This window comes from Sus scrofa, chromosome 6 (assembly GCF_054392235.1).
Source record: "Sus scrofa isolate SSC_HxYL_T2T_F1_AM1 chromosome 6, Sscrofa_HxYL_maternal_Yorkshire_Landrace_v2.0, whole genome shotgun sequence".
Taxonomy (NCBI): domain Eukaryota; kingdom Metazoa; phylum Chordata; class Mammalia; order Artiodactyla; family Suidae; genus Sus; species Sus scrofa.
The window spans coordinates 168,228,320-168,243,264 of NC_139388.1; the positions used below are offsets into that span (position 1 = coordinate 168,228,320).

A 14,945-nucleotide genomic window follows, 5' to 3' on the forward strand; every position below is an offset into this window, starting at 1 on the left:
GCTGGAAACCTGGAGGAAAAGAGTTGATGCTCTGGTTCCAGTCCAAAGGCCGCCTGCTGGCAGAATCCCCTTCATCGAGGAGGTTGGGCTTATCTGTTAAGGCCTTCAACTTATTGCCTAAGCCCACCTTCATCTGATTAGTGTGCAGTGTAACGTGCTTGTCTCAAAGTCTCCTGATGAAATGCAAATCCCACCTAAACAAAGACGTCAGAATCAGCCACAACTTGACCCAGTGTCCAGGGCCATGACCTAGCCCAAGCTGGCAAAATTAACCATCACAGGTCCACCCCTTGACAACTCGCCACCCATACAGTACCTCCTTAAACCACACCTGATCTCTGAATAAGTAATAACGAGGCCACGTTTATGCCTGGCATGATATGGCAATTCTTCCTGCAACCAAAATACGCTCACGCCTTCCCCGGAAGAAGATACAGCCTTTTGATGGTATTCACTCTTCTCCTTCATGTACCATAACTCGAATACAGCACTTAAAGCATCTGAGTTAACAATACTTAAGCATCACAACATAAACTCAATATGTCGTATGGTCCACGATGGGAGAGAAGGAAAAAAAAAGAAGAGAGAGAAGAAAGCAAAGGTTTTATACACACACCCACACACATATTCTTAACAAAATAAGGAAGAAACACTCCTGACAAGGAGAGTCCTTGTTTCTGTAACTGGTCACGTGGGCAGAGCCGGTATTTCGACCGGCTTCTCCTCTTCCCACCACCACTTCCTAGTCCCTCGCCTTCTGCCAGCTCCTCCGCTGCCCGTGGCGCTTTAGCTGGTGGGATGACCCAAACCTTCACTCCTGAAGGGTCTGGGCCGTTGGATGTCCTGCCTGCCTTGGGTCCCAGGAGGTCCCCAATGACAGTGGGTCACACAGGGAGATAATCCTCAGAGGCACCCTTGGGATCCACTGTCCTGCAGATGCCCTGCCTCACCTCCACGTGGACAGCAGGCCAGTGTCCCCTTGGTCACTGGGACCCGTCTCCCAGCCAGCACAGAGACGAATGACGGAATGCAGGGCGAATGACGGAAGCAGGAATCAAGGCAAGGCACTGCCTGATGCTTACGTGCTGGGCCTCATCAGCCCCAGGTATCAAACATCCTCTAGGGTAATGGCCTTCTTTGCCTGTTGGTTTAGAGACGGGAGGAGCCCAAAGTGATGGGGAGCAGTCTGATCTTCCGGTTCAGTGGAACCATGGTTGCGTCTCCTACGCACTAAATAGTAACAGTTTAGGAATTACTTTATTTCTTCCGTTTCCTCCCCAGTCGATAAGCTTGATGAGTGCAGGATTCAGATCTGCTCTGTTCTGACTATACCCCTCGACCCAGCACAGTGCCTAGCCTGTGCCAAGCCCTCGGTGAGCACTGCCAGGTGGGTCAGTGCCTTCACTGTGAGTTCCCTGTGCTTTGGGGTGGGTGAGAGGGGACAGCCCCCGCCTGAGAGCCAGGCCTGTCTCCAATGTCCTTCCCGACAACGCGGGTCCTGCCTTCTGATGATGCTGCTGGGCTGACGAGTGAGCACAGGCTCAGTGTTGGCCCTCCCAGCCCGTCCAGGACTGTTTACCAGACTAATCTGGAGCGATAAACCTGTCCCACCTCCTGGCGTCTGTCTCCCTCCATCCAAGGGCTGTGTTGGGAAGATGTGTTTAAATTCCAGGCCTATGCTCAGCAGACGCCGCAGGCCAGCTCCTGGCCTGCAAGCACCAGTGAGGGAGGGGGCCGCCGGGATGCTCAGGGGCTCCTGGTGGCCAGGCCTCCACACATGACCATCTGCGGGGAGCAAGGCAGCTCTCGCCTTCACCCATGTTTGTTATTGCATGTCAAAGTCATGTCATAAACATTAACCCAGAATGGGCCACCGAGGCTATGGGCAGGGAGGGTTTGTTATTCTAAAGTGGCCGGGAGCAGAAGACGCCAAGGCCCAGGAGTCTGAGCAGGGCCAGGCTTGGGATGCAGGGCGAATGACGGAAGCAGGAATCAAGGCAAGGCACTGCCTGATGCTTACGTGCTGGGCCTCATCAGCCCCAGGTATCAAACATCCTCTAGGGTAATGGCCAGTTGGCATATCTGCCTCTAAAAGGAGGTCTACGTGAGTAGAAACCAAGTCCAGTAAATCTAACAACCCCAGATGCTTGCAGAGGATCAACAGAAAGTGTTTGTTGAATGACTGAATGAACGAATGTAGCTCCCGAGTCTTTTGGAAGTGTTGAAAGTGCCCACGAAGGAGCACATATTACTTTGAAGTCCTGGCCACAGGAACCTGACAAACATAATTTCAGAGCCCAGCCCTGCCCTTTGCCAGCCATGTGCAGGCCTTGGGTCCCCTCCCCTCTGCTTCTTTGGTTTCCCAGCTGTGAGTGGGGACATGTCCCATCAAGAGCAGAGGGAAGCCCTGAGGGCAGTGGTGAACGGAGAGCATGGGTTCCAGGGCTCTACGATCCAGGCTCGAATGCATGTCCCACCCACTCCGGCTGGGTGACTTATCTCCACTGCAGCTGCTTTCTGTTTTCCAGTCTATTCAATGGAGCTGACACGCACCAACTGTAAAGGCTAGATATCTATATGCCTAGAGGGCTCCTGACACAGAGTAAGTGTTAATAAACACAGTTATCCTGATAATGAATGGCTGAGGACCGCTTAACCAATTACAAAGGAGGGATTCGAGGCAGGAAGAGGCAGAGGGGGAAGGTCACGTGATTCACGGTCAGCATCCTTCTCTTAAGAGGAAGTAGTTCTTTTTTTCCATTGAAATATATTTGATTTACAATGTTGTGTTAATTTCCACAGTATATATTCCATTTTATATATACATGTGTATATATATGCTTTTAAAAAATACTCTTTTCCACTGCGGCTCATCACAGGACTTTGCCTACAGTGCTCTGTGCTGTGCAGGAGTTATGTCGTGAGCCAAAGGGGCGTCCAGTTGTCTGTGCTGTGCAGTACATCTTATTGTTTATCCCTCCGAAGTGGTTCTAGAATGTCTTCTGTTAAGCAGTAACCAGAGGGGCAGGCTCCCTGCCCTCACAAGCTCTCCGTCTACAAGGCAGCGAGCAGGGAATTGCCTGACGTGGACAATGGACACTCCAATGGCATGAGTGCCAGGACCAAGGGCAGCTCGGGTGGGGGCTGGTTTGTGCTGGGTGTCACAGGGAGTCCAGAATGACAGGTTTGGGTTTCAGCCCTGCCCCCCAACACACACACCCGCTGTGCCACACGAGGGATGCTTCTTAAATGATCTGGTTCCAGTTTTCCGTCTCTGAAATTTTAGTAATAAATACTCCCTGGCTGTTTCTGGCTATTTCACAAGGCTCCTGAAAATGATAAAAGTGAGTATGGCAAGGTCTGTGGGATAAAAGCGGACGGTGCCAGTGGGCATTTGGAAATCCAGCCCCATACACAGTCCAGGGCACCGCAGAGGGGGTCAGGAAACAGGGAGCCCAGGGTGACCCCAGCTCACTGTGTGGCCTTGAGCAAGCTTCATCCTGCCTGCTCTGGACCCCTCTCTTTTCTCCTCTTCTGTGTGAAGAAGGCACAGGAGGAGCTCAGTGGTTCTCACACTAGGCTCCGGGGCACCTGTGGTTCCACAGAGAAGCCTCGGGAGCCTGTAGCACAGGGACATTGAGCTGAAGCACTGGCCTGCCTCCTTCAGATCACTCAGGGAAATTTCAGGAGTTCCCTTGTGGCGCAGTGGGTTAAGGATCAGGTGTGGTCCCTGCTATGGCAAGGGTTTGATCCCCAGCCTGGCAACTTCCACTGCTGTGGCCGTAGCCAAAAACAAACATCGAGGAAGTTTCTATTTCTATCTACTGCACATTTTGTGTTCCAAGTAAGCTTCCTTTGGAAAGCAATAAAAACAAGAAAGGATTCCATGGCTACATCAGGTTTGAAAAACCACTGGACCCTAGGGGCGCTTCAGCTTCCATCCAGAAAGCTTGAGGCCCAACTATTTCCTTCCAACATTTATTTAACATGCATTTATTCTGCACTTACTCCATGCCAGGACGGTTCTCAGGGCCCCGCAGACGGTAACACGCTTCATTCACTAGAGCACCCCCCTCCCCGAATTCTGCAGGGGCCACATGACTACGGAAGTGATGCCCTGTGTCTAAGAGGGTCCAGGGGGCCATTTCTCCTCCTGCCCGATCTTCTGGGCACCTGATGTCACTGCAGGCCAGGTGGTGCCAGCTCTGAGAAGCAGCAGGGCAGGGGTGTGTGGCACAGGGTGTGGTCACAGGGCGTTTGCATGTGCCGCAGCGCTCTGGCCCAACGCAGACGCTTTCATCCCTGCCCGTCCTGGGTGGGAGGAGGTGCCACTGGCCTCAACGGTATCCATGGCAACAGGGCTGCTGCCTCCTGCGATCCATCCCCACCCGTCCTGCTGCCACTGACACCCCGTGCCAGGTGGCTGCAGATCGGATTCAGGGGTGGTGGCCAGAGCCTGGGGACCTGGAGAAGGTCCAGGGGTGGTGGCGTGTGACCTCATCACCAGTCAGCTCCTTAGGGGAGCAGCCTGGGCTGCCACAGCTCAGTGCTCTCCGGCCGGCCTGCCCGGCCAGAATCACAAATGGGAGGGCATGGGTGGAGGTGAGCTCATGAACACAAGCCTGGCCAGTTTCCCGGGACAGTATTTTAGGCAGACTCTGTGTACCTGCTGCCTGAGCTTTTCTGTTCAGGGTATGTGTCCTGGAACCACATGGCGAATGCCACTTGGTAGAAGCTTCTGCCACGTGGTGGCAGCGTGCCCCCAGTGCAGACAGAATGCCCGAGTTCCAGGGCCGAGACTGAAGGACTGACAGAGCAGCCTTGAGCTGTGAATTGACCACAGCTTGTGTCAAAGTGTCAAAGAACGGATGGGTGACACCCTCTCTCTACCAAGCACCATGCTGAGTGCCACCAATACAGAAACGAATGGGATGCAATTCCTGCTTTTAAGCAGCTCAGAGCCCAAGCAAGGAGACAGGTAGCCAAACGGCAGGGACCATCCAATGTCCGCGTCCTGCTGGAGGGAAGCACAGTGGGTCACCCACCTCTCCCCACAGCTGTGCTGGGAGGCGCCTGCTCCGAGGCCAGACCCCGGCGGCAGGCATGGAGGCTCAGCTGGGCTCACCTGGGCTCCCTTGCTTGTGCAGGAGCTGGCTGGCTGTCGGCTGGCCTCAGGTGGCCTTGGGGGGACACTGGAAGCACTTGGGCGCTTACCCTCCAACAGGCCAACCTGGGCTGCTCTCGAGGCCACGTGGACGTGTGAGAGGTAGCAGCACACCTGCGATGCTTCCTCCGCTGCCTCTGGAGGCTGGTGATGCTGGCCTCCAGCTGTCACGCAGCAAGTCCAGAGCCAGAACGTGAGGGAGCCTGAGTTCCACGGCCAAGGGCATGATACAGGAAAGTGTCAAGGTTGAGGGCATTACTGTATCAGGCTGCCACCGGGTCCCCTGGGAGCTCGAGGGAGGGGCCTCGCCCAGCCCCCAGGTGGTCAGAGAGGCTTCGTGGAGCTGGGCCTTTATCCTCAGCGTAGGAGGCACCCATGAAAGTTTTGAGCAAAAAAGGAGAAAGACCATCGGATTTGTGCTTTGACGAGATGACTGGCAGAAAAATAGGGGCTGGCGGGGAGGGAGGGGGTCTGCAGGGAAGGGGATGGGCTGCAGTGGACCCAGCCAGAGATGCTGGGGTCTGAATTGGTGTAGACCAAGAGGCTGGGGGGCTGTCGTCCCAGACTCTGCAGACTGGGTGAGCGGGGCCTCGGCACTGCTGGGCAGGCTGGCGCTGGGGACGCAGCAAGGACTGGTGGCCTGAGACCACTTCCTGATATTTGGCACAGGAAATGCAATTGTTTTTCCCTCTACATGTGCTAAATAACCCACTTAATGGTCACGTTGCTCCCTTCCTCTTGGCCAGTAGAGTCTGGGATGCACAGTTTTGTGACGCTGGCGCCAGTCCCAGCCATGCACGACTGGACACAGCCCTTCCTCTCCTGGGCCTCAGTTTCCCCCTCCAAGAGGGGACATTTTATTTTTTTTCAATTGAAATGTAGTTGATTTACAATATTGTGTTAGTTTCAGGTGCACAGCAAACTGATTTAGTTTTGTCTTTGCAGATTGTTTTCCCTTATAGGTTATTACGCGATATTGAATATTGTTCCCTGTGTTATACAGTGAACCCTTGCTGCGTATCTCTTTTATAATAGTAATGGGTATCTGTTAGCCCCATTCTACTAATTTATTCCTCCTTTGCTCCCTTTCCCCTTAAGTTTGTTTTCTGTGTCTACGAGTCTATTTCTATTTCGTATATAAATTAATTTGCATTTTTTGGATTCCACATAGAGGCGATATCATATAATATGTGTATTTCTCTTTCTGATTTACCTCACTTAGTACAATAATGTCTAGTTGTATCCATGTTGCCGAAAATGGCATTATGTCATTATTTTTTATGGCTGAGTAATAGTCCCTCATTTAAATGAACCACATCTTCTTTATCCATTCATCCATTGATTGACCTTTAGGTTGCTTCTGTGTCTTGGCTGTTTATAAATAGTACCCCCTGAACATTAAGCTATATGTATCATTTTGACTTAGAATTTTCATTCTGGATAGATGCCCAGGCCTAGGATTCCTGGATCACATGGTACCTCTATTTTCAGCTTTTTAAGGAACCTCCATACTGTTTTCCATAGTGGCTGCATCAATTTATATTCCCGCAAACAGTGCAGGAGGGTTCCCTTTTCGCCACACCCTCTCCAGCATTTCCTGTTCGTAGGCTGTATGATGATGGCCATTCCGACTGGTGTACGATGGTACCTCTTTGTGGTTTTGATTTGCTCAACATCTCTAATAGTTAGAGATGCTTGTTGGCCATCTGTATGTCTTCCTTGGAGAAATGTCTATTTAGGTCTTGTGACCATTTTTTGATTTTTTTTTTTTTAATATTGAGCTGTGTGAGATATGTGTATATTTTGGAAATTAACCCCTTGTCAGTCACGTTAAAATAGGACATTTGAGATCATGTCTCAGGGCCTCGTGCCTTGGGCTGGCCGTGTTCCATTAGAGCTGTGGTCCTCAAATGCCAGAAACAGTCGGACTGCTAAAGAAACCCCCAGGGAGCATGTTAAAAATGAATGTCCTGGGCTTCGCCTCAGAGGTTCCAATTTCAGAATCTCTGATATTTCTGTCCAGCCCTCCAAATGATCCTGATGCCTTGGTAGCTCTGGCTGGACACAGGTGTGTCCCCAGGGCCTGCCGCAGTGGCCCAGAACCCAGAGGGGATGGAGGAAACTCGTGCTGAGTGGCAGCACAGACCCGAGTCGGGGGCCCAGCTCCCAAGGCCTTTGCCGGGTGAGGGTGGCTTCTGGAGAAGACGGCATGCAGCTTGGACCTTGACATCTAAGTGGGCTTTCTGGGTTTTTTGTTCCCTTGTTTGCTTTGCTTTGTTTGAGGGTACTTTGGATTCCAAAATGAATCTGTGCTCCTTCTAGAACTTTTCTAGGCCCAGGAGAAAGAACCAAAAGAAACTCTCACCCATCACTCCAAACCCCAGGCACAGCGAGGGTTTTCACTTTGCCACGTTATTAGATGCAGCGGGGACCCATGAAGGCAAAGGGCTGAGGGGAAGCCAGCCCAGCGTGCTGAGAGGCCAGCGAGTGAGGACCCGGGGACGTGGACATTCGGGCAGTGCCAGCGGTGGCTGGGGCCCCCACACCCTGTTTCAGGGCCCAGTGCCCCAAAGTCGAGCAGAAGGAGGGCCGTCCTGGAGGGTCAGGGATCCTCAGCCAGGGTCCGGGAGCACAGCCCTGACTCCTCTCGTCCCTCCGCGCAGGTGCTGTTTGCTCTGAACCAGACGCTGCTGCAGCATGAGAGCGTGCGGGCCGGGAGCCTGCAGGCGCCCTACACCACCGAGGACCTCATCAAGCACTACAACTGCGGGGACCTCAATGCCGTCATCTTCAACCATGACACGTCCCAGGTAGGCTCCCCTCCCCTGGCCCTGGCACCTCCAGGGCACCCGTTCCACAGCCAGGCCCAGAGGAAGGTATTTATTAGACGCCCACTGTGTGCCAGGCACAGGTGCTCTTCTCTCCAGCCACGGTAAGCAGGAGCGGTTGGTACCTCTGCTCTGCAGATGGGGAAACTGAGGCTGCGCGAAGGGAGTGCAGCCCTTGAGCTTGGTGTCCGCAGCTCTTCGGCCCAGACCTGGAAGCTTGGCCTGTAAGAAGAGGGAGGCCTCGGCGGGGCTCCGTTCAGCCTTTGGGGAGATGACAGCCCAGAGTGCCTCAGAGTGGCCTTGCATGCGGCCCAGGGCGCTCTGCCTGGATCAGGGTCCTGGCGGGGAGATCACCCCAGGCTGGCCAGATGGGTGGGAGCCTGGGAGCTGAGCACGGCTCCGCCAGGCCTCCCTTAGCCCGGGGGGTAAATCCCAAGAGCTTCGCTGGCCGTCGAGGCCCGGATCCCGTCCCCCACGCAGGTCCCCGCCCCACAGACCTCCCTCTGCCGACCTCTGCCGCTGAGAGCACTTCCACCACGCGCTGCCTCTCCCACTACTCTGCCTTCGTCAGGCTCCTCCCTCCCGGTTTCCTCCCAGCCGGCCATGGTCAAGGTCACCTCCCCTGAGAAACCACCCCCACGCCCTGGGTGGAGGGCAGGCACCTCGAGGTCCCCCTCTGCTTTCTATGCCTGGTGTTTGATTATCCATCCATTCAAGGGACAGCAGAATTAGGAGCCTCTTCCCTGCTCCGGACACTGCACTGGCTCCCCATTTCCTCAGGGTAAAGCCAGAGTCTCTGCGGAGGCCTTTCCCCACCCTCAGCCACCCGTCCGCCGCCTCCCCTCGCACGCGCCACTCCAGCTGCACGGGCCGCCCTGCTGACCCCTGAGCCACCCGCACCGCACACGTGGCCTTTGCACTGGCTGTTCCCTCCGCCAGGAAGGCCTCTCCACAGGTCTTACCATGGCTCACCCCTCGCTGACTTCAAGACGGAACTCAAAGACCGTCTCAGGGACAGGGGGGCCCCACCTTCCCCATCTAAGTTGCAGTCCGAGCCCTCCGCACCCCTGCCTTTTATTCTGCTCACATTCCCCCACAGCCTTTATGCTGTGATTTGCTGATCTTGATTTACTGATCAGTGATTATTTATTGACTGTCCTTCCCCACTGCATCATAAACGCCCCAAGGGCAGGGATTTGCATCCGTTTGATTCATTGCTTATTGGCTAGAGCAGTGCCGGGCATGGAGCAGGACTCAGTCAGTACTGGGTGAATGAAGGGAGTGGCTTGTAAATGCCCAGCACCGTGCAATGGAGGCGGGTACAGCGGGCAGCCAGGGAGCTGCCCTTGTGGGGCTGATGGTCTCAGAGGAAAGAGGACATTCAACAAGCAATCGCTCCCAAGTGTGGTCCTTGCTACGAGGGAGAGGGGAGGATGCTTTTGAAGCCTGTGGCCGGAGCAGGAATTTGGGTGGGCTTGGGAGTAGGGCTGGGCGAGGGTGGGGAGAGAAGGAAAGATTCCCATAAGGTAAGAGAAGAACCTGCATTGGCCACAGACAGAAGGCAAAAGAATGTTCTAGCAGAGGAAACCGTGTGAAGGAGCTGGAAGCGAGAGACTGCAGAAAGAGGGGTGAGAAGCATAGCCAGGGCGCCCCCCAACCCTGAGCTCCTCAAGAGCCCCCTCTGGTCCCGGGTCCAGCTCGGGGTGTGGTACAGAGCGAGTGTCAGTCAGCGAGGCCGCACAGGCAAACGGAGGTGTGTGCCGTGCCCGGCGCAGCTCAGAGGGGGATGGAGGCAGGCTCGGAGGCTGGGATTGCGGGTGTTCTGGCTCTAGGTGGTAGAAGACAAAGGAAGAAGCCTGGCAGCACAAGGCTCACAGGTGGAGGCTGCTGAGCCCTGAGCAGCCAGGAAGCTATGTGGCCAAGGGGGACAGGGTCACTGCTGGGGATGGTCTGGCCATAACCTGGCCAGGCTGGAGCAAGGGGTGTGCAGGACAGGGTCCTGGCCATGGAGGGCAGGACATCAAGCTGAAAGGGAAGAGCAAGGTGGCCTTGGGTGATGACAGGCTCAGACTTTCTTTGAGCCTGTGTCCAGAAACACTGATAGGTCCCCGACAGGTGAACTGCATCAGGGGACTCCTGGCAGTGCCTATGTTGGAAATGGGTAAGAGAGCACAGGTAGATCAGCCCACCCAGATTAGAACAGCAACCCAGGCTGCACCCAGGGGTGCACGGGAAGAGTCTAGCCCTCAAGGGAGAAGCTGGGCAGCCCTGCCCCAGACACAGATGAGCCTCGTGTCAGGGTAGCAAGGCTAAATCCAGTGCCCATGTGCTAACAGAGAACAGGTCTGTGGCTGGAGGCCTCGAAGGACACAGGGGCTGGAGGGGGGCAGTCACTGCCTGCAGCTGGGCTAGGGGTGCTTCTGGGAGAAGGTGGCGTTAGTCCAGGTTTGATGTAGAGTCTGTCAGGTGTGGACAAAGTCAGGGCTGGAGGGCTGAGCAAGCTGCCCCAGGGGGCGCGGGAAAGGGAGACAGCGAGGAATGATGTGCAAAGCAGAGACCAGACCAGTGGGAGTGAGGGGCTGACGCCCCGGGGTATTGAAGCCGAAGCCAGAGAGGGCTGTGGTCGGAAAGATGCCTCTGGCCAACGTGCAGAGGCGGCTGGAGTGTCCTCTGGAGGCTGAGGCTGGCCAGATGCAGGGCCCGGGATGATGACACAGCGGGAGAGGAGCCAGGGACACCTCAGCTTTGGTCCGCTTTATCTCATCCCGCCCCACCATCCCGCCTTCAGAAGTGGCCGAGGCCGTGGCCTCCCCCGCTCTCTGGCCACTAGCATGGTCACTGTCCCCCAGTCAGCAGGGTAACCCAAAGGCCCCTCCCTGGGAACCTTCTCTGAGTGCTCAGCCTGGACTAGGTGTAGTATAACCACATATATTTATCGTCCAGACTCAGACGGTTTTGAGAGTGAAAGGTCAAGTCTAATTGAGTCAGAGTACCTCCCTGGCCTGCAGCCGTCTACCCTAGCCAGCAACCTGGACAGTCCTGGACAAACCAAAATGCATGGTTACCGTATTCGCTGCACCTCCAGGCTCCCGCATCCCTCACCTTCCTCTGCAAGCACACATCCCGCAGCAGTCTGGCCCCACTGGCCGTGAGCCTCATCCAGGGCCCAGGCGAGGGAACTCAGTGGCCTCTTAGCCAGACCCAGGGCTGGACCCACAGAAACTCTCAGAAGGGGTCTGTAGGATGGACAAGGTAAAGAGACAGGCTGAGGACATGGAGGCTGTGACATCAGCAGGCCTTTGACCACTAGACCTGACACAGCCCTGCCGGGGTCCAGGGAGCGCCCCCAGCCCCACTCCAGCTCTGCCTGGCCTATCTTCTCATCACTCCCTCTTGGCTCTGTCCCTCTAGGGCCCTGGGGAACCGCTGTGTCCTCTAAAATGTTATCGTGCGTCCTGCACTTGAACTTGCCGCAGGAGATTTAAGACGCCCAACAAGTCTAATGATACCATTAATTTGCTTCCATGCAGCCGGCCTCATCTTTGGCCTGAAGCCAGGGCCTATCAGCATGAAATATGCAGAAAATGTCAGCCAGCTGCCGGGCAGCCCAGGAAACCAAGTGGCTCACGCAGCTTCTTTGTGGCTTTGACATTGAACTTTCTGGTTCTTGTGCTTGTTCATTTTTTTAAGCTCCCTAAGGAATGACAGGAGTTTCTCCTTCCACACATGCACACTTATGGTCAGGGAGCCGAGGAGGGAGGGCCAGACACATCACAGGCCCAGGGAGGAGGCCTCGGCCTGGACTCTCAGGAGGGGAGAGGGAGCAGAACGCTTTCTTCACAGCTCTCTGACAGTTCTGAAGTCCATCTCTCTGTCACCACCATCGCTGTCCCCTGTCCAAGGCCACCCTTTACTGTAGCCCCTGCCGTCATAGGGAAGAGGATGGGGCCAGCGCTGTCCTCCAGGCTAGCGGTATAAAACCCATGTGTAGTCAAGGCATTCTCTGCGCCATGTGCTGGGCTAAGCACTTTCCAAACCGACCTTGTTTAATTCCTGTCACAACACTTAGAACCCCCATATGACCAATTTGGAAACTGAGTCTCAGAGAGGCCAAGCTCATCAGTGGCAAATGACGGCTTCCAACCCTAGTTGACCCAGCTGTCTGACTTTATGGCTCCCACTCACAACCTCTAGAGCTCCTGCCTACGAGCCCTTCCATGCATCCATGCACTTCTCCATTGAAGGAATATTTATTTGTTGATACGACATCATCCTGCAGTCTCGTCTATACTCAAGAAGTGGAGACAAGCCTGTGAGAGCCATGTTTCCAGAAATAAACTTTCTGAGACACAGCCCCTCTTGTGCTCTCCCTCCACTTGGAAGACTGCAGTGTTTCCTATAGTGGTATCGAGTCCAAGTGTGGCCTATTTTGTTAGGGCTGCCAAGCATCAATCAGTTCCACGGTTGGAGGAGGGAGTCAGAATTCTATTCCTTCCTGTATCCATTTGCCAAATGGTCGCCAAGCACCCACTTGGTGCCAAGCTTGATTGTACACTGGCAGAGGTGTTGCATACAGTTGCACAGGTTGTGCACTGTTCAAGTTTAGGATACAACAGTCCTATCATTCTCTTGTTCATCCCATAACAGTGTACAAGCCCTTTGTCTCTCACTCCAGAGAATGCACTGATCCTCGACCAGTTGATAGTACAGGCAGATGTCCCAGCCTCCCTGGGTCCCTCTAGGTTCAGCCTCTGTGGAGACTTCCATTTTCTTTAGAAAGAAGTGGCTCTAGAAGCCATGTGACTGGGCTAAAACCTGCGGGAGATTAGCCTCCCCATGCTAGACGCTCCATTCAGTTCGTCCACCAGTCAGCTCGGACTGTGTCCAGGGCTTGGGGCCTGGGTTGGTGAAGAGGAGATGGAAGGGGGGAACCCAGGTGAAAGACATCCTGGGAGCACAAGCTTGGCGCTTACAGTGACACTGGTGGTTGTGGGGAAAGAGGGGGTACTTTCTGACTCACAGCCTCAGTTTCCTCGCCACAGCGCTGGACACCTGGACCTGCCATCCAGGTTAGGAAGGTGACACCTGGGAATAGAGGCAAACCCCTGGGAATGGAAGAACACAGAAGGGGGCAGGGTAGCCAGGAAGGATGACGCATCTTTATGTTCAAGCCTCCAGAAACCTGTCCTGGGCACCTACTTTGTGCCAGGCGTTGGGGGCCCAGGAATGACAAAGGCATGGTGTCTAAACTCGAGGTGCTCTCTGCCTGGTTCAAGAACACGTCAGAGGAGTTCCTGTTGTGGTGCAGTGGAAACAAACCCAACTAGTATCCGTGAGAAGGCGGGTTGGATCCCTGGCCTCGCTCAGCGGGTTGGGGATCCGGCATTGCCGTGAGCTGTGGTGTAGGTCGTAGACGTGGCTCGGAACCGATGTGGCTGTGGCTGTAGTGGAGGCCAGTGGCTGCAGCTCCGATTAGACCCCTAGCCTGGAACTTCCATATGCTGCCCCTGCGACCCTGAAGAACTTGTCAGAGAGGCTGGCCCAGGCCACGAGGCCGGGTGTGGACATGGGGCTGAGAGCTGGGAAATACGGATAGTTTCAAGCTAGGCTCTTGAACAAGCCATCATTATGGGAGGAAGCCTTGGTCCTATATTTAGAGTTTTTAAGAAGGGATGGAGGGTTTGGGTTACGTCCTGGGGATGGGGAGATAGGAGGTGGCCAAGCAGGGGTGGTAGTCTATTGGCAAGACCAAAGGTCATGACCCCTCCCCTCACGTCTGTAGGGTGGGGTGGGCTGAACGTCATCCATGGCAGCACCCATCATCTCATGCAATCCCCTGCGACACCGTCAGCCCCCTCTTCCAAATGAGGAAACCAGGACTCGGAAACATTAAGTAACCTGGCCAAAGTCACACAGCATCAGAACAGGGCTTGAAGCCCGGGTCAGCCTTTCTGCCACCCCCGGGCAGCTCCGCTGACCCTCCACTCCTGCCTGCTGGACCCAATTCCCTGTACGTGCCGGGCGTGGTTGCTACAGTGCCAACCTTCCGGGACCTCAGTGTCCGGAAGCTGAGGTTCGACCAGGCAGAGACACAGGAGGGTGCAGTGTCCATGGCTCTTGGCCTGGCTCTGCCATCCCGTTAGCTCTGTGACTCTGCACTTGTCCTTAACTCTTTGGCGCTTCTTTCTTTATTTGTCAAATTGGGATAACTACAGGCATCTCAAAGCGTTTTTTGGAGTAGACGAAAAACATGCAAAACACACAGCCCACTGTGAGGACCTAAGAAAGGTCAGGTGCCCGTCCCCCCACTGGACTGTGGGTCTTCACTGGAAGCCCACCTCGCTCCAGAAGGAACTGAAGGCAGCCTCTGTCTTGCCTTTGCAGCTGCCCAACTTTATCAACACCACCCTCCCGCCGCACGAGCAGGTGACGGCCCAGGAGATTGACAGCTACTTCCGCCAGGAGCTCATCTACAAGAGGAATGAGCGGATGGGGAAGAGGGTCATGACGCTGCTGCAGGAGAACGAAGACAAGAGCTGCTTCTTTGCCTTCGGAGCAGGTTTGGGCCGCAGGGGCGGCGGGGTGGGGGGTGGGGGGCTTATTTGCAGAATCCTTCAGGGCTGGGGCATTTCCTGGACCCTCTCCTGCCCTCTATGAAGTAGAGGGAAACGTTGAGGCCCAGAGTGAGCAGGGAAGACCATGTGACGTCCAGCACGGCTGGGATCCACAGCAGATCCAAAGCCTTGATCTGCTCTCGGTCAGGGGTTCTTTTGGAACAGCCCCCTGGGCGAGGGCAGTGACCATGGCCGCAACCAGGCTGACTGCTGTGGCCCCTTCCTGTCCCAGGAGGCCTTGTTGAGAGCCCAGGACTGAAGCCAGCTCCGTGGTCCAGCTCAGCCTTGGGCCCACCCCCCAGAGCCAAGGCCAAGACAGTGAGGGCCGCCTGGCCCAGA

The 14,945-nt window shown here is 55.1% G+C and overlaps 1 protein-coding gene across 1 annotated transcript in view; it reads left to right on the plus strand.

Annotated features, from left to right (window-relative positions):
* The window catches only part of TRABD2B (TraB domain containing 2B), a 214,683-nt gene that overhangs the window by 171,981 nt on the left and 27,757 nt on the right, over positions 1 to 14,945 (plus strand). The window contains exons 3-4 of the mRNA XM_021096678.2: positions 7,828 to 7,974; positions 14,377 to 14,551. Coding sequence (XP_020952337.1) covers positions 7,828 to 7,974; positions 14,377 to 14,551 — 322 coding nt within the window. The remainder of the gene's footprint in view (positions 1 to 7,827; positions 7,975 to 14,376; positions 14,552 to 14,945) is intronic.